Source organism: Canis lupus, chromosome 8 (genome assembly GCF_003254725.2).
Source record: "Canis lupus dingo isolate Sandy chromosome 8, ASM325472v2, whole genome shotgun sequence".
NCBI lineage: Eukaryota > Metazoa > Chordata > Mammalia > Carnivora > Canidae > Canis > Canis lupus.
The window spans coordinates 73,185,190-73,203,458 of NC_064250.1; the positions used below are offsets into that span (position 1 = coordinate 73,185,190).

General features: G+C 46.5%; 1 protein-coding gene, 1 long non-coding RNA gene, 1 pseudogene and 2 gene segments (V, D, J or C); 1 reads left to right on the plus strand and 4 right to left on the minus strand.

Moving 5' to 3' along the window:
• LOC125755510 (immunoglobulin heavy constant gamma 1-like) overlaps positions 1 to 18,269 on the minus strand; it is a gene marked incomplete at its 5' end in the record, with an annotated part of 97,386 nt that overhangs the window by 51,466 nt on the left and 27,651 nt on the right.
• The window catches only part of LOC112658003 (immunoglobulin heavy constant gamma 1-like), a 79,202-nt gene that overhangs the window by 3,586 nt on the left and 57,347 nt on the right, over positions 1 to 18,269 (minus strand).
• LOC112658008 (40S ribosomal protein S24-like) lies at positions 7,611 to 8,153 on the minus strand. Its single transcript, XM_035719892.1, has one exon. It carries the CDS (start codon positions 8,109 to 8,111, stop codon positions 7,719 to 7,721), a length of 393 nt encoding a protein of 130 aa, XP_035575785.1. The 5' UTR covers positions 8,112 to 8,153; the 3' UTR covers positions 7,611 to 7,718.
• LOC112658009 (uncharacterized) overlaps positions 11,631 to 18,269 on the plus strand; it is a 29,423-nt gene continuing 22,784 nt past the window's right edge. The window contains exon 1 of one of the 2 annotated variants that reach the window (XR_007412221.1): positions 11,631 to 11,797. This is a non-coding gene — a long non-coding RNA (uncharacterized LOC112658009). Of the gene's footprint in view, positions 11,798 to 15,049; positions 15,162 to 18,269 lie in introns of those variants that run through there. The other variant, XR_003135433.3, reaches the window with a different exon arrangement.
• LOC112658002 (T-complex protein 1 subunit beta-like) lies at positions 13,150 to 15,184 on the minus strand (annotated as a pseudogene).

Sequence of the window (18,269 nt, forward strand, 5' to 3'; positions counted from 1 at the left end):
CCCCCACTTGCCAGTTCATCTCCTCTACTCCCCATGCTCCTAGGGCTCCTGGGGTGACTTACCCCTGTCTCTCCTGCTCTCCCACCTGTCCCTGCTTCCCTGCATCAGCTCCCCTGCACCATGAGCTCCTAGGGTGACTCCTGCACCTCCTGCTCTCCCACCTGCCCTGCTTACCTGCACTACCTCCTCTGCTCCCTGATCTCCTGGCATGATCCTTGCCCTTACTGCTCCCCATCCTGCCCCTGCTCCCCAGCACCAGCTCTCCTGAGCACTGAGATCCTGGGTGACCCCTGCCCCTCCTGTTCCCCATCTGACCCTGCTCACCTGCAGCATCTCCTTGCTTCCTGCGATCCTGGGGTGACTCCTGCCCCTCCTGCTCCCCTACCTGCCCTGCTAACCTGCACCTGCTCCCCTGCTCCCTTCGCTCCTGGGGTGTCTTCTGCCCCTTCTGCTCACCCACCTGCCCCTGCTCCCCAGCATGAGCTACCCACTCCCTGTACTCCTGGATGAACCCTGCACCTCCGGTTCCCCACCTACTCTGCTCACTTACACCAGCACCCCTACACCAGCTCCCCTGCTCCCTGGGATCCTGGGGTAACCCCTGGCTCTCCTGCTCCCCCACCAGCCCCTCTCCCCTACTCCAGCTCCCCTGCACACTGAGCTCCTGGGGTCACCCTTGCCCCTCCTGCTCTCGCACCTGCTCTGTTCCCCTGCACCAGCTCCTCTGCTGCCTGGGCTCTTGGGATGATGCCTGCCCCTGTTGTTCCCCCACATGCCCTGCTCACCTGCAGCAGCTCCTTGCTTCCTGGGCTCCTAGGGTTTGGCCCCTGCCTCTCCTGCTCTCCCACCTGCCCCTGCTCCCCTGTTCCAGCTCCCCTGCTCCCTCAGCTCCTGGCGTGACCCCTACCCCTCCTGTTCCCCACCTCCCCTGCTCACTTGCACCACCTCCCCTGCACTGGCTCCACTGCTCCCTGAGCTCCTGGGGTGACCCTTCTCCCTACTGCTTCCCCATCTGCCCCTTAATCTCCTCAACTAGCCTGCTCCCTGGCTTCTGTGGTGACCACTGTCCCTCCTGCTTCCCCACCTGCCCCTTCGCCTCCTCACACCCTGATCCATAAGCTCCTGGGGTGATCCCTGTCACTCCTGTTCCCCCACCTACCCCTGTCTCTTGCACCAGCTCCCCAGCTCCCTCCCTGGACTCCTGGGGTGACCCTTGTCCCCCCTGCTCCCTGACCAGCCCCTTCACCTCCTCAGGTGTGCTGCTCCCTGAGCTGGGTGACCCCTACCCCTCCTGTTCCCCAACCTTCCCTGCTCACCTGCACCAGCTCCCCTGCCCCCTGGGCTCCTGGGGTGACCTCTGCACCTCCTGCTCCCCAACCTGCCCCTGCTCCCCTACACCACCTCCCCTGCACCCTGAACTCCTGGGGTGACCCCTGCCCCTCCTGCTCTCCCACCTGCTCTGCTCCCCTGCACCAGCCCATCTGCTCCCTGAGCTCCTGGGGTGAACCCTGCCCCTCTTGCTCTCCCACCTGCTCTGCTCCCTTGCACCAGCTCCCCTGAACCCTGAGCTCCTGGGGTGCCCCCTGTTCCTCCTACTCCTCCACCTGTGCCTGCTCTTCTACACCAACCTCCCTGCTCCCTGAGCTCCTGGGGTGACCTCTGCACCTCCTGCTCCCCCACCTGCTCCTGCTCCCCTATACCAACCTCCCTGCTCACTGAGCTCCTGGTGTGATCCCTGCAACCCTGCTCTTCAACCTGCCCCTGCGCCCTAGACCAGCCCCCCTGCTCCCTGAGCTCCTGGTGTGACCCCTGCACCCCTTGCTCCCCAACCTGCCCCTGCGCCCTACACCAGCCCCCCTGCTCCCTGAGCTCCTGGGCTGACCCCTGCCCCTTCTACTCCTCCACCTGCACCTGCTCCCCTACACCAACCTCCCTGCTCCCTGAGCTCCTGGGGTGACCTCTGCACCCCCTGCTCCCCCATCTGCCCCTGCTCCCCTACACCAGCCTCCCTGCTCTCTGAGCTCCTGGTGTGACCCCTGCACCCACTGCTCCCCAACCTGCCCCTGCACCCTACACCAGCCCCCCTGCTCCCTGAGCTCCTGGGCTGACACCTGCCCCTCCTGTTCTCCCACCTGCTCTGCTCCCCTGCACCAGCTCCCCTGCACCCTGAGTTCCTGGTGTGACCACTGTCCTTCCTATTCTCCCACCTGCCCTTTCTCCCCTACACCAACCTCCCTGCTCCCTGAGCTCCTGGGGTGACCTCTGCACCTCCTGCTCCCCAACCTGCCCCTGTGCCCTAAACCAGCCCCCCCTGCTCCCTGAGCTCCTGGGCTGACCCCTGCACCTCCTGCTCTCCCACTTGCTCTGCTCCCCTGCACCAGCCCCCCTGCTCCTTGAGCTCCTAGGCTGACTCCTGACCCTCCGGCTCTCCCACCTGCCCCTGCTCCCCTACACCAACCTCCCTGCTCCTTGAGCTCCTGGGGTGACTCCTGCACCTCCTGCTCACCAACCTGCCCCTGCGCCCTACACCAGCCCCCTGCTCCCTGAGCTCCTGGGGTGACCCCTGCACCTCTTGCTCTCCCCGCTGCTCTGCTCACCTGCACCTGCTCCCCTGCCCCTGTCCTCCTGGGGTGACCCCTGCCCCTCCTACTCTCCCACCTGCCCCTGATCCCCTATACCAGCTCCCCTGCACCCTGAGCTCCTGGGGTGACCCTTACCCCTCCTGCTTCCCCACCTGCCCTGGTCACCTGCACCAGCTCCTCTGCACCGTGTCCTCATGGGGTGACCCCTGCCCCTCCTACTCCCCCACCTGCCCCTGCTCCCTTACACCAGCTTCCCTGCTCCCTGGGATCCATAGGCAACCCTCTGCTCATGCTGCCCCCCGTGGCTCCTGCTCACCTATGGCTGCTCTCTCCTGGTCCCAGGATCTCCTGGACACTGCATCCCCCACCCTCCTGTCCTGGGATCTGTCCCCAGAGCTCTGTCAGCTGCACCCCAGTCTCTGTGTGCTCCAGGTCTGCCCCTGCCCTGCGTCCCACCCCCCACCCTGTGTCCCGGATTGGATCCTGCCCTCAGCCCTGGGCTCCCATCCATGTGGATCCACCCCTCAGCCCCTCTGCTGACCTGGGCTCTGGGTCCCGCAAGCCTATGCTGGTCCCCCTGCTCCACTTCAACTCACCTCTGCTCATCTGATGCAGCTCAGGGCTGCTTGGCCCTCACCTGTGACCCTCCCGGGGGCTTGAGCTGCTTCCTTAACCTGGACAGGCCCCGGGCTCCCTGGGGTGTCTTCCTCTCTTTTGGTGAGTAGCCCCCCCACATCCTCACCTGGGACCCACCTGTCCATCTAGACATTGCTCCTTCAGTGGCTCATGCAGTCTAGGCCTGGGCCCCTGCAGGTGTGATGAAGGGCAGCCCTCAGGCTCCTGCCCACCGGGCCCGTCATGTTACTTGATGGTCCAGGTCCTTCCCCCAGACATCAGTGTGTCATGCATCCACCCATGTTGGCTGGGTGTGCTTGTCCCATCGCACTCAACCGATGTGTTCCTGGGATGTCATGTAGGCCCACGGGCGGCCTGCCTTCTCCGTTGCCGGCTCAGCTGCTGCTGCCTCCATGGGTCCTGAGGGCCTGGTGTCTCCTCAGGTCCTGTGGCTGGTTCTGCTGCCCCACCTCCCTCCCTCTGTCCTGGCTCCGGGCACACTCCACTCATCTCGGTCCAGGCTGTGGCCATGGCTTTCCTGCAGCCTCAGTCCCCCTGCAGCCTGCCCTATCCCTGCCCTGACACCCCCCCCCGCCCCAGGGCTCTTTGTGGCTGAGCTCTGTGCCCACAGCCTTCCTTCCTAGGTCCCAGCAGCCCTGGAAATATTAACATAGCTTCGAAACCAAATGGTCTGGCCTGCATCCCAGAGTTCCCTTTTCTTCTGGGTGGTTTCTGTCTTACAGGGTCTGGGGGAAGTCCACACAGAGCCAAGGACTGCTCATGTTAGTGTGTGTGGGTGGAGTATGTTAGATACCCAGGGTCCCTAGGGGTTAGCCCAGGAGGCCCAGGTCAGCCCCATGTGCTGTTGTTTGTTCAGGAAATGCCTGCAGCCTGGTCCCTCCAGCCCAGAGACACCAGCCCTCCCTGGGTCCTCAGGGACCCCAACCCTGGTGGGCTCCTCTCTGTGCCCTGACCAGCGAGCAGTGTGGCTGTAGCCCTGGGATTTGTCCTGTCCTCCCAGGAGAATGCCATCTGCCCTGTCTCCACCCATGGTGGCAGGTTGAAATAATTTAACCTAACATGGGGTGTTTGGAGGATGACCTATCTGGGCCCCCACAGCCAGCCCAGGCCATGTTGCAGCCTCAGCTGGTCTCTCTTTGGCCTCTGGAGCTGAGCTGGGAGCCTTGTGGGCTGGCCTGACCTACCCCCACATGTCCCTGCTCTGGGAGCCTGTGTGGTTGCCATCAGGGGGTCCCCACATGTCTGAAGAGTGGGGGCCTTGGCTGCCCACCCTGATCCTGTGTTGCAGCCCCGTCCAGGGTGTCCACACAAACTGCACAAGGCTTTTAGGTAGGAATCATGTGTGAAGTGCATCAGGGCTTTCATGGTCAAGCCCCCAACACACCTGCACCCCTTGAGTCCCACCCTGGAGTCGGCCCGTGCGCACGTGTGGGCCCCACACTGGCCCTGTGTGCCAAGGGAGGGGGCAGCTGGAGAAGGCTCCGTGCTGTCCCATCCCAGCTCACGTCTTTAGGAAGGCAGGGCGACTACAACAGTGAAAGGGTTGGTGGCCTGGGCATTGGGGCTGAACGAGGAAGGAGCAGGTGAGCAGAGGGGCTCTTGTGTGGAAGGAAGGAATTGTGCAGGGACTGTGGTGGGGGAGCCCGGGGATAGCAGCTGGCAGAGCAGAGCTGACCAGGCAGCACCATGGATAGGGCCTGCATGGGGGACGCGGGGCACAGCTGCCTGGGCCAGGGCTCCGGGATGGGCCTGCAGGGGCGGTGAGCACCACGTCCGCCATGCCCTTGACCTCAGTGGGATGTACTAGCACTGGCTCCTCGTGCCTACCCACCAGAGCACCCCCATGCTAGCTGTCAATCACAGCGAACCTGGGCACCCGGTCAGGCTCTGGGCCATGTGGAAACTCCTTTCTGCTCTCTCACCTATGGCCCTGAGCCTGTTCTGAAAGAGCACGGTCTTCGGGTTATAGGGTTACAGAAGCAGGGACGGGGAGGAGAAAGCAGCTCGGCAGGGAAGTCGCTGGTGCTAGATGGCGTCGTGGGTGACACAGGCTGATGGCCCTCCATGTGGGCAGTGAGTGATGGGTAGACCTTCAAGTCCTGTCCATCATCCTATGGTCTCATGTATCTTAAAGTCATGGACTATGTGTACTTTTCTACCCTGAGTACTTGGCACTAAGGCTCTTAGTTCATCTTGAATCGAGTTAATTGAGCTTTTGGATGTTTATATTCATGTCTTTCATCAAACGTCAGAATTTGTCAGTCCTTATTTCTTCAAATGGTCTCTCTGCTTTTTTCTGCCTTTTTTTTTCTGGGACTCCCACAAACAGTATGCAGATCCACTTGATGGCATCTCATAGGCCTATTCACTTTTATTCAATCTTTTTTCATTCTGTTCCTCAGATTTGTTCATTCAATTGTCCCATTTTCTGGTTCATTGACTCTTCTCAAGGAATCATTGCTAAAATCTGCTTTTTAAAAAAATATATTTTTATATTTTATTTTATTTTATTTTAATTTATTTATTTTTAAATATTTTTTTTCATTTTTTTTATTGGTGTTCAATTTACTAACATACAGAATAACACCCAGTGCCCGTCACCCATTCACTCCCACCCCCCGCCCTCCTCCCCTTCTACCACCCCTAGTTCATTTCCCAGAGTTAGCAGTCTTTACGTTCTGTCTCCCTTTCTGATATTTCCCACACATTTCTTCTCCCTTCCCTTATTTTCCCTTTCACTATTATTTATATTCCCCAAATGAATGAGAACATATAATGTTTGTCCTTCTCCGACTGACTTACTTCACTCAGCATAATACCCTCCAGTTCCATCCACGTTGAAGCAAATGGTGGGTATTTGTCATTTCTAATAGCTGAGTAATATTCCATTGTATACATAAACCACATCTTCTTTATCCATTCATCTTTCGTTGGACACCGAGGCTCCTTCCACAGTTTGGCTATCGTGGCCATTGCTGCTAGAAACATCGGGGTGCAGGTGTCCCGGCGTTTCATTGCATTTGTATCTTTGGGGTAAATCCCCAACAGTGCAATTGCTGGGTCGTAGGGCAGGTCTATTTTTAACTGTTTGAGGAACCTCCACACAGTTTTCCAGAGTGGCTGCACCAGTTCACATTCCCACCAACAGTGTAAGAGGGTTCCCTTTTCTCCGCATCCTCTCCAACATTTGTTGTTTCCTGCCTTGTTAATGTTCCCCATTCTCACTGGTGTGAGGTGGTATCTCATTGTAGTTTTGATTTGTATTTCCCTGATGGCAAGTGATGCAGAGCATTTTCTCATATGCATGTTGGCCATGTCTATGTCTTCCTCTGTGAGATTTCTGTTCATGTCTTTTGCCCATTTCATGATTGGATTGTTTGTTTCTTTGGTGTTGAGTTTAATAAGTTCTTTATAGATCTTGGAAACTAGCCCTTTATCTGATATGTCATTTGCAAATATATTCTCCCATTCTGTAGGTTGTCTTTGAGTTTTGTTGACTGTATCCTTTGCTGTGCAAAAGCTTCTTATCTTGATGAAGTCCCAATAGTTCATTTTTGCTTTTCTTTTGCCTTCGTGGATGTATCTTGCAAGAAGTTACTATGGCCGAGTTTAAAAAGGGTGTTGCCTGTGTTCTTCTCTAGGATTTTGATGGAATCTTGTCTCACATTTAGATCTTTCATCCATTTTGAGTTTATCTTTGTGTATGGTGAAAGAGAGTGGTCTAGTTTCATTCTTCTGCATGTGGATGTCCAATTTTCCCAGCACCATTTATTGAAGAGACTGTCTTTCTTCCAATGGATAGTCTTTCCTCCTTTATCGAATATTAGTTGCCCATAAAGTTCAGGGTCCACTTCTGGATTCTCTATTCTGTTCCACTGATCTATGTGTCTGTTTTTGTGCCAGTACCACCCTGTCTTGATGACCACAGCTTTGTAGTACAACCTGAAATCTGGCATTGTGATGCCCCCAGATATGGTTTTCTTTTTTAAAATTCCCCTGGCTATTCGGGGTCTTTTCTGATTCCACACAAATCTTAAAATAATTTGTTCTAACTCTCTGAAGAAAGTCCATGGTATTTGTTCATTCAATTTGTCCCATTTTCTGGTTCATTGACTCTTCTCAAGGAATCATTGCTAAAATCTGCTTTTTAAAAAAATATATTTTTATATTTTATTTTATTTTATTTTAATTTATTTATTTTTAAATATTTTTATTTTTTAACTGAACAAAAGGCATTTATATATGGTCTCATTCATTTGATGAATATAAAATGGGATGAGCACTGGGTGTTATTCTATATGTTTCAAATTGAACACCAATAAAAAATAAATTTATAAAAAATAAAAAAATATGTTAAAAAAAAGAAAAAAGAAGTAAAATCTGCTTTGAATCTTTTTTTTAACGTTCTTAGTTTATTAATCCTCTCATGAAAAATCTGCACAATCACCACAGATAAAGCCACTGCAGAATCTTTACTCCTTCTGTTGTCCAATCTCCAGCTCACTTTTTGCCAGCACCAACGTTGGCTTTTGCAGTCCCCCTGACTTTCTTCATTCTGTTTTTACGTTCTTTGCGCTGTTTTCTTGAAGTCTTTTTCTTCTCATACAGGCCATGTCTTGCAAGTCTATGTTTGGGTTCATTTTGCTTTGCATAATCCAAGGAATCATAAATCATCCCAAAGCCAGTTGTCTTGCCACCACCAAAATGGGTTCTGAATCCAAATACAAATATGACATCTGGTGTGGTCTTGTACATTTTGGCTAGTTTTTCCCGTATTTCTGTCTTAGGTACTGTTGCCTTCCCGGGGTGAAGAACATCAATGACCATCTGTTTCCGCTGAAGCAGTCGGTTGGTCATGAACTTCCTGGTCCGGATAGTTACTGTGTCATTCATGATGGCGGCCGAGCTTCAAGCAGCCGGGGAGGAAAAGAGCAAATCTGCTTTGAATCTATCTAGTGAATTATTCATTTCAGCTACTGTACTTTTCACATCCCAAATTTTTTTTTAATTTTTAAAATTTATTTATGATAGTCACACAGAGAGAGAGACAGAGGCAGAGATACAAGCAGAGGGAGAAGCAGGCTCCATGCACCAGGAGCCCGATGTGGGATTCGATCCCGGGTCTCCAGGATCGCGCCCTGGGCCAAAGGCAGGCGCCAAACCGCTGCACCACCCAGGGATCCCTGACATCCCAAATTTATTCTTGGTTTCTTTTTAGATTTTTTTTTAGTGGAGTTAAATTTGCCAACATATAGCATAACACCCAGTGCTTATCCTATCAAGTGCCTCCCTCAGTGCCCATCATCCAATCACCCCCATCCCCTGGCGACCTCCCTTTTCACCACCCCTTGTTCATTTCCCAGAGTTAGAAGTCTCTCATGTTCTGTCTCCCTTTCTGATATTTCCCACTCATTTTTTCTCCTTCCCCCTTTATTCCCTTTTAGATTTTCTATTTCTTTATTGATATTTACATTTTGTTCATACATCATTTTCTTGAATTTCTCCACATCCGCCTATAGTTCTTTGAGTATCTTTAAGGTGGTTGTTTTAAATCTTTAGTAGGTTCACCATCAGTGTTTTCTGGGGACAGTTTCTGTTGATTTTGTTTTCTTTCAAGTCAGCCATACTTTCCTGTTTATTTCTATGCCTTGTGATCTTGTTGTTGTTGAATATTGGACATTTGGATTTATCGTGTTAACTCCAGAAGTCAGATTCTTCTTCCTTGAGGTTATTTTTGTGTTGTTATTGTTTATTTTTTCCTCTTTGTTGTAGGCTCTCTCTGTGTTAAGTGTCACCATGAGGTGTAAACCTAATGTCTTCTGAAGTCTCTTCTGAATCTGAGGCTTTGCTTGGCATATGCAGTCACTTTCTTAATATACAGGTATATGTGCTTGCTTTTGAATATCTTATTCTTTGATATCTGCTTCCCAAAAAGTGAAAAAGAGAGAAGTAAAGTGAGCAGGCAAAAGTGCTTACCCTTGTTCCCTGGATATCATTTCAACCAGAAGAGGAAGGGACGTGCAACATTGGCTTCCCTCTTCTTGTCTACAGTCTGACCAGAGAATTGATCCCTTCTTTTTGGAGGAAAGAGTCCTTTTGGCATACTCTGACTCTTGTAAGTTCTGTGCAGACCACTCCAGGCACGTGTGCACAGCTGCCTGACACGGGGCTGGGGGCTGGGGGCTGGGATCTGGGATCTGGGTAGCTGCTACTGTGCTAAATAAGAGCTAAAATTGACCAAACTTAGGCACATTTACTATCCAGGACTTCTCTTAGAAGTTGCAAGCTTTCAGCAGACTCCACAGTTCCAAAATCATACAGATTCTGTGGGAACAGTTGTTGTCTACGTGGAGACATAGATTTCTGGTGCTTCCTACTCTGCCATCTTCCCAGAAATTTCTTCTCTCCCCGTTCTTTATGTAGCTCTTCTTCCATTACCCAAACTGCCTGCCCTGATGAACAACAGTACCTTTAAACCCTCTGCCAGTTGTAGTGGCAGGAGCCTTCTATAACCCTCATCGGTGGATCCACTTCAGGGTCTCTGGTTGGGGAGTTTTCTCTGAGTGCACAGTGAACCCTCCAAAACTGGACTTTCCCAGCTTTTCCCACACTTCTGCAGAGTTCAATGCCTGACATCCTGCATTCCCTATCACACATAGTGATCCTGCATTCATCATGGCACCCATCATGAATGGGTTCCCATAAAACTGGCTTATTATAGGTGTTTTCTGGGCTCTCCAGTATGTATCTAGGGTTGACACTGCTTGATGATGGAGTATGGACTCTGGATAGTTGGAGGCAATGATAAACTGGTTCCCAAAGTGACTTTTTCAGTTTGATTTTCCAACAGTAACTCATGCATGAAATCTGCTGTAGATCCACATCCTAACACTTGGTTTGGTCAGACTTCTTCATGTTTGCTGACATTACTTTGCTAAGGTGATATTCTTTTTTTATAATAAATTTATTTATTTATTTATTTTAACCCTTTATTTTTTATTATTTTTTAATAATAAATTTATTTTTTATTGGTGTTCAATTTACCAACATACAGAATAACACCCAGTGCTAATCCCGTCAAGTGCCCCCCTCAGTGCCCGTCACCCATTCACCCCCACCCCCACCCTCCTCCCCTTCCATCACCCCTAGTTCATTTCCCAGAGTTAGGAGTCTTTATGTTCTGTATCCCTTTCTGATATTTCCCACACATTTCTTCTCCTTCCGCTTATATTCCCTTTCACTAAATTTATTTTTTATTTGTGTTCAATTTGCCAACATACATTCTTTTTTTTAATAATAAATTTATTTTTTATTGGTGTTCAATTTGCCAACATTCTGCTCTTGAGTTGAATTTCCTCTCATTGCTGGTGAAGCTGACATCTTTTTTATATGACTACTGGCTTTATGTATTTCTCTTCTCCAACATGTCTACTTATGCCTTTTGGCCTTGTTTTCTTTCTTTCTTCTTTCTTTCTTTCTTTCTTTCTTTCTTTCTTTCTTTCTTCTTTCTTTCTTTCTTTCTTTCTTTCTTTCTTTCTTTCTTCTTTCTTTCTTTCTTCTTTCTTTCTTTCTCTTTCTTTTTTAAAAAATATTTTATTTACTTGTTCATCACACACACACACACAGACAGAGACAGAGACACAGGCAGAGGGAGAAGAAGACTCCATGCGGGGAGCCCAATGTAGGACTTGATCCCAGGACCCCAGGGTCACACCCTGAGCCAAAAGCAGGCACTAAACCCCTAAGTCACCCAGGCATTCCTTGGCCTTGTTTTCAACATTCTTGTCTTTTCTTGCTTTCCATGAACTATTTGTTTACTACTGAAAACATTCCTTTGCCAAATGTATTTTCCAAGGTTGTAACTCATCTTTTATTTTTAAAGAAGTGTCTTTTGATGTGCTTTATGTATACAATGGAATATTACTCAGCCTCTAGAAATGACAAATGCCCACCATTTGCTTCGAGGTGGATGGGACTGGAGGATATTATGCTGAGTGAAATAAGTCAATTGGAGAAGGACAAACATTATATGGTCTCATTCATTTGGTGAATATAAATAATAGTGAAAGGGAATAAAGGTGAAGGAAGAAGAAATGGGTAGGAAATATCAGAAAGGGAGATAGAACATGGAAGACTCCTAACTCTGGGAAATGAACTAGGGGTGATGGAAGGGGAAGAGGGCAGGGGGTGGGGATGGCTGGGTGGCAGGCACTGAGGGGGGTACTTGATGGGATGAGCACTGAGTGTTATACTATATGTAGGTAAATCAAACTCCAATAAAAATATATATAAAGAATATTTGCTGTGGTCTTTTAATAGATGGATTTTATGATATCGAGGAATGTTCCTTCTATACCTCCACTTTCAAAAGTTTTACTCTAGAAAGGATATTCTATTTTGTCAATTTTTTAATGCATCCATTGAGAGGATCATATGGTTCTTTTCTTTTATTGATGTGATTTTTCATATTGATTGATTTGCAGATGTTGAACCAATCTTGCATTCCAGGAATAAATCCCGATTGGTCATGCTGAATAATCCTTTTAATGTACTGTTGGAGTCTATTGGCTAGTATCTTGGTGAGTATTTTGGCATTTATATACGTGAGGGATATTGGTCTGCAATTCTCCTTTTGGGTGGGGTCTTTTTCAGGTGTTGGGGTCAAGGCAACTTTGACCTCATAGAATGAATTTGGAAGTTTAACTTCCATTTCTGGGTTTTGAAACAGCTTCAGAAGAATAAGTGTTATTTCTTCTTTAAATGTTTGGGAGAATTCCCCTGGGAAGACATCTGGCCCTGAACTCTTGTTTTTGGGGAGGTTTGTTTATTTATAAATTTATTTTTTATTGGTGTTCAATTTGCTAACATATAGAATAACACCCAGTGTTCATCCCATCAAGTGTCCACCTCAGTGCCCGTCATCCAGTCACCCCCACCCCCCGCCCACCTCTCCTTCCACCACCCCTAGTTCATTTCCCAGAGTTAGGAGTCTCTATGTTCTGCCTCCCTTTCTGATATTTCCCACTCATTTTCTCCCTTCCCCTTTATTCCCTTTCACTATTATTTATATTCCCCAAATGAATGAGACCATATAATGTTTGTCCTTTTCCGATTGACTTATTTCACTCAGCATAATACCCTCCAGTTCCATCCACGTCGAAGCAAATGGTGGGTATTTTGCGTTACTAATTTGCCCATACCATGATTGGATTGTTTGCTTCTTGGTGTTGAGTTTAATAAGTTCTTTATAGATCTTGGATACTAGTTCTTTATCTGATACGTCATTTGCAAATATCTTCTCCCATTCTGTAGGTCGTCTTTTAGTTTTGTTGACTGTTTCTTTTGCTGTGCAAAAGCTTCTTATCTTGATGAAGTCCCAATAGTTTATTTTGTTTTTGTTTCTCTTGCCTTCATGGATGGATCTTGCAAGAAGTTACTGTAGCCAAGTTCAAAAAGGGTGTTTTCTGTGTTCCCCTCTAGGATTTTGATGGAATCTTGTCTCACATTTAGATCTTTCATCCATTTTTAGTTTATCTTTGTGTGTGGTGCGAGGGAGTGGTCTAGTTTCATTCTTCTGTATGTGGATGTCCAATTTTCCCATCACCATTTATTGAAGAGACTGTCTTTTTTTCCAGTGGATAGTCTTTCCTGCTTTGTCAAATATTAATTGACCATAAGGTTGAGGGTCCATTTCTGGATTCTCTATTCTGTTACACTGATCTATGTGTCTGTTTTTGTGCCAGTACCACACTGTCTTGATGACCACAGCTTTCTAGTACAACCTGAAATCTTGCATTATGATACCCCCCAGATATGGTTTTCTTTTTTAATATTCCCTTGACTATTCAGGGTCTTTTCTGATTCCACACAAATCTTAAAGTAATTTGTTCCAACTCTCTGAAGATAGTCCATGTTAATTTTTTTAATCGTTCAAATTTTTATTTTGATGCACAGTATGAGAAACAAACTTTTAAATAATCTGAATCTTATGGAAAATGAAACAGCAAATAAATTAGACCCATGTTAAAATAGAAGGTCAGTTATATGTCCAAACTTAAGGATATAAGAGCCACAGATAAACTTCGATTCCACAGTCTTCTTTGAGAGGCCGAAGTCTTTCAAACACAACTTTGCTATGAACTAACTGGTTCAGAGCTCAACAGCACATGGGAATGTTTAACAGGGGTGTTGATCAGGGATACGTTTCCTTGGTGCTGCTTTGATAATGTTGTCCACATGCAGAATCACCTCTGTTGTTTCAGCTGCACTCAAAAGAAGTTGTAGCTTCACTTGGAAACTTTCTGTTATACCCAGTACTGCCATATCTCAGATGGTACCTTCCTTCATATCTAGGCCAGCAGTTGTGTTGCCTTCACTGTGGGCAGCTCCCAGCTGGGCCACCCGGTCTGCACTGTCACAGCCTGCGTTATCAGCTATGATAGTTGGCAACATTCTCAGCGCTTTAGCATAAGACTCCATCGCAACAGCTTCTTTGCCTGGTGTTCTACTGGCAAGCTGTGTCACAGCATGAGCCATCAGCATCTCAGAACAGCCTCCTCCATACACTGTTCTAGAATCCCTCACAGTTTGGGCAAGAACACAAAGAGCATCATGCAAAGATCTTTCTGCTTCATCTGAAATTTGTTGAGTGGCACCACACAAAACAATGATACAAGCTTCACCAAGGGCTACCCCAGAAAAGTGGATAAGTTTATTTTCTCCAATCATGACTTCCTCAATAAGCTTGCAACTTCCAAACTTCACTAGTTCTGGGTGGTCAAAGGTAGATGCAATTTCACCACCTGTAACAAGAGCTAGGCATTCCACACCTGCCAAATCTGCATGTTTGATAGCCATAACACCAGCAGCACCAAAGAGCTGTTCAGGATAATTGTAAATTAACTGCCTATTAATAAAGCAATTTATCCCATGCTTAAGAATATGTTCAACTTTCTCCTTCATTTTTTCCTTTTCGGCATGTTCTATTTCAGCAACTTTTGCTGTAGAATCAACTCTTACCCTGGAACCAAATATCTTTATTTTGTCTGTATCCATACCAGTATTCGCAATGAGAATTTTAGCATTTTCAATTCGCTTTGGTTGATTTACTCCAATTTTTTAATTTTTATTTATTTATGATAGTCACACACAGAGAGAGGCACAGAGACACAGGCAGAGGGAGAAGCAGGCTTCATGCACCAGGAGCCCAATGTAGGATTTGATCCCAGGTCTCTGGGATCACGCCCTGGGCCAAAGGCAGGCGCCAAACTGCTGCGCCCCCCAGGGATCCCTACTCCAATTTTTTTATCCAACAGAAAGCCTTCATCTAAATAGGAATCTGTCAGACTTCCTCCTTGCTTCTTGATGACATGAATTGCCTCCAGATTACCAGAGCCTTTCAGTCTGAGAACAGCTTCTACGGCTAACTGAGTAAAGTGGTCTTTGTGATGAGTAAGAAGTTTTGAGGACAATGTTGTTCCTGCAATGTTCATTAATTAAATCTTGACGGAACTTAACTTCATCAGAAGATCAACTTAAGAATTCAACAGAGCCTGTCTTGCTGCCTTTGTAGCTTCTCTCCAACCCACAATGATGGTCTATGGGTGAATCTTTTTTGCAAAGTTTCCGCTTCCCTTAGAAATTCTGCTGCTAGCACAGTAACAGAGGTAGTACCATCACCAACTTCATCATCTTGAACCCTTGACATATCAACTAAAACTTTAGCTGCTGGATTGTCCACACCGATGTTTTTTAGAATAGTTGCACCATCATTGGTTACCATAAGAGAAGCATCTCGTCCACTGCTTCATAGAATTTTATCCATGCCCTTAGGTCCTAGGGTGCTCTTCACCAAGTCTCCAATAGCAATGGCACGAATAAAAGACGACAGCCGAGCCATCTCCACTCTGTCTTCATCAGCTCCAGCCTTGAAGATGTTCACAGGTGAGAGGGAAAGGGACGGCATGGTTCCGCAGCTTCAGCACATGCGCTCACCCCTCACAGCTCACGCCCAGAACCGGAGGGCAAAGTACATGTTATTTTGATAGGGATTGCATTAAACGTGTAAATTGCCCTGGGTAACATTGACATTTTCACAATATTAATTCTGCCAATCTATGAGCATGGAATATTTTTCCATCTCTTTGTGTCTTCCTCAATTTCTTTCAGAAGTGTTCTGTAGTTTTAGGGTATAGATCCTTTACCTCTTTGGTGAGGTTTATTCCTAGGTATCTTATGCTTTTGCATGCAATTGTAAATGGGATTGACTCCTTAATTTCTCTTTCTTCAGTCTCATTGTTAGTGTCTAGAAATGCCACTGACTTCTGGGCATTGCTTTTGTATCCTGCCACACTGCCAAATTGCTGTATGAGTTCTAGCAATCTTGGGTAGAGGCTTTTGGGTTTTCTATGTAGAGTATCATGTCATCTGTGAAGAGGGAGAGTTTGACTTCTTCTTTGCCCATTTGAATGCCTTTTATTTCTTTTTCTTGTCTGATTTCTGATGCTAGGACTTCTACTACTATGTTGAATAGCAGTGGTGAGAGTGGATATTCTTGTCTTGTTCCTGATTTTAGGGGAAAGGCTCCCACTGTTTCCCTATGAAAATGATATTTTCTGTAGGCTTTACTTAGATGGCTTTTAAGATGCTGAGGAATGTTTTGTCTATCCCTACACTCTGAAGAGTTTTGATCAGGAATGGATGGTGTATTTTGTCAAATGCTTTCTCTGCATATATTGAGAGGATCATATGGTTATTTTTTTTCTCTTGCTGATATGATCAATCACATTGATTGCTTTACGAGTGTTTTTTTATAAAAATCTTGAAAACACACTCATTAAAATATATTAAAAATATTCAACTCATGTACAACTTAGTAGCTATGGATGACATTATTTTTTAAATAATAAATTTATTTTTATGGGGTTCAATTTTCCAACATACAGAATAACACCCAGTGCTCATCCGGTCAAGTGCCGCCCTCAATGCCAATGATCTATTCACCTCCAACCCCAACCCTCCTCCCCTTCCACCACCCCTAGTTTGTTTACCAGAGTTAGGAGTCTTTATGTTCTGTCCCCCTTTCTGATATTTCCATTTTTTTCTATAATAAATTTATTTTTTATTGGTGTTCAATTTGCCAACATAGAGAATAACACCTAGTGTTCATCCCGTCAAGTGCCCCACTCAGTGCCCGTCACCCATTCACCCCCACCCCCCACCGTCCTCCCCTTCCACCACCCCTAGTTCATTTCCCAGAGTTAGGAGTCTTTATGTTCTGTCTCCTTTTCTGATATTTCCCACACATTTCTTCTCCCTTCCTTTATATTCCCTTTCACTATTATTTATATTCCCCAAATGAATGAGAACATACAATGTTTGTCCTTCTCCGATTGACTTACTTCACTCAGCATAATACCCTCCGGTTCCATCCACATTGAAGCAAATGGTATTTGTCATTTCTAATGGCTTAGTAATATTCCATTGTATACATAAACCACATCTTATTTTTTATTTATTTATTTATTTATTTATTTATTTATTTATTTATTTATTTATTTAGTTTGTTTTTATTGAAGTTCAATTCGCAAACGCATAGTATAACACCCAGTGCTCAATCCTTCAAGTGCCCTCTTCAGTACCCATCACCCAGTTATCCCAAACCCCCGCCCACCTCCCCTTCCACTACACTTTGTTCATTCCCCAGGGTTAGAGGTCTGTCATGGTTTGTCTCCCTCTCTAATTTTTCCCACTCACTTCCCCTCCTTTTCCTTATAGTCCCTTTCACTATTTCTTATATTCCTCGTAAGAGTAAACACATATGATGATTCTCCTTGTCTCATGGACTTACTTCACTATAATACCCTTCGATTCCATCCACCTCGAAGCAAACGGTGGATCGTCATCCTTTCTGAGGGCTGAGGACTATTCCATGGTATATATGGACCACATCTTCTTATCCAGGCATCTTCAAAGGACATCGTGGTCATTCCACAGTTTGGCTATTGTGGAAATTGCTGCTATGAAATTGGGGCAAAGGTTTCCTGGCATTTCACTGCATCTATATCCTCGGGGTAAATGCCAAGCAGTGCAATTGCTGGGTCATAGGGTAGCCGTGTTTTTAACTCTTTGAGAAAACTCCACACAGTTTCCCAGAGTAGCTCTAGGAGCTTACATTCCCACCAACAATACGAGGGGGTTTCCAGTTCTCCACACCCTCCGCAACATCTGTTGTTTCCTGTTCTTTTTTTTATTTTTTATTTTATTTTTACTTTTCTTAATAAATTAATTTTTTATTGGTGTTCAATTTATCAACATACAGAATAACACTTAGTGCTCATACCATCAAGTGCCACCCTCAGTGCTCTTCACCCATTCACTCCCACCCCCCACCCGCCTCCCCTTCTATCACCCCTAGTTCGTTTCCCAGAGTTAGGAGTCTTTATGTTCTGTCTCCCTTTCTGATATTTCCCACACATTTCTTCTCCCTTCCCTTATATTCCCTTTCACTATTATTTATTTATTTATTTATTTATTTATTTATTTATTTATTTTATAATAAATTTATTTTTTATTGGTGTTCAATTTGCCAACATACAGAATAACACCCAGTGCTCATCCCGTCAAGTGTCCGCTCAGTGCCCGTCACCCATTCACCCCCACCCCCCGTCCTCCTCCCCTTCCACCACCTCTAGTTCAATTCCCAGAGTTAGGAGTCTTTACGTTCTGTCTCCCTTTCTGATATTTCCCACACATTTCTTCTCCCTTCCCTTATATTCCCTTTCACTATTATTTATATTCCCCAAATGAATGAGAACATATAATGTTTGTCCTTCTCCGATTGATTTATTTCACTCAGCATAATACCCTCCAGTTCCATCCACGTTGAAGCAAATGGTGGGTATTTGTCATTTCTAATGGCTGAGGAATATTCCATTGTATACATAAACTACATCTTCCTTATCCATTCATCTTTTGATGGACACAAGGCTCCTTCCACAGTTTGGCTATTGTGGACATTGCTGATATAAACATCGGGGTGCGGGTGTCCTG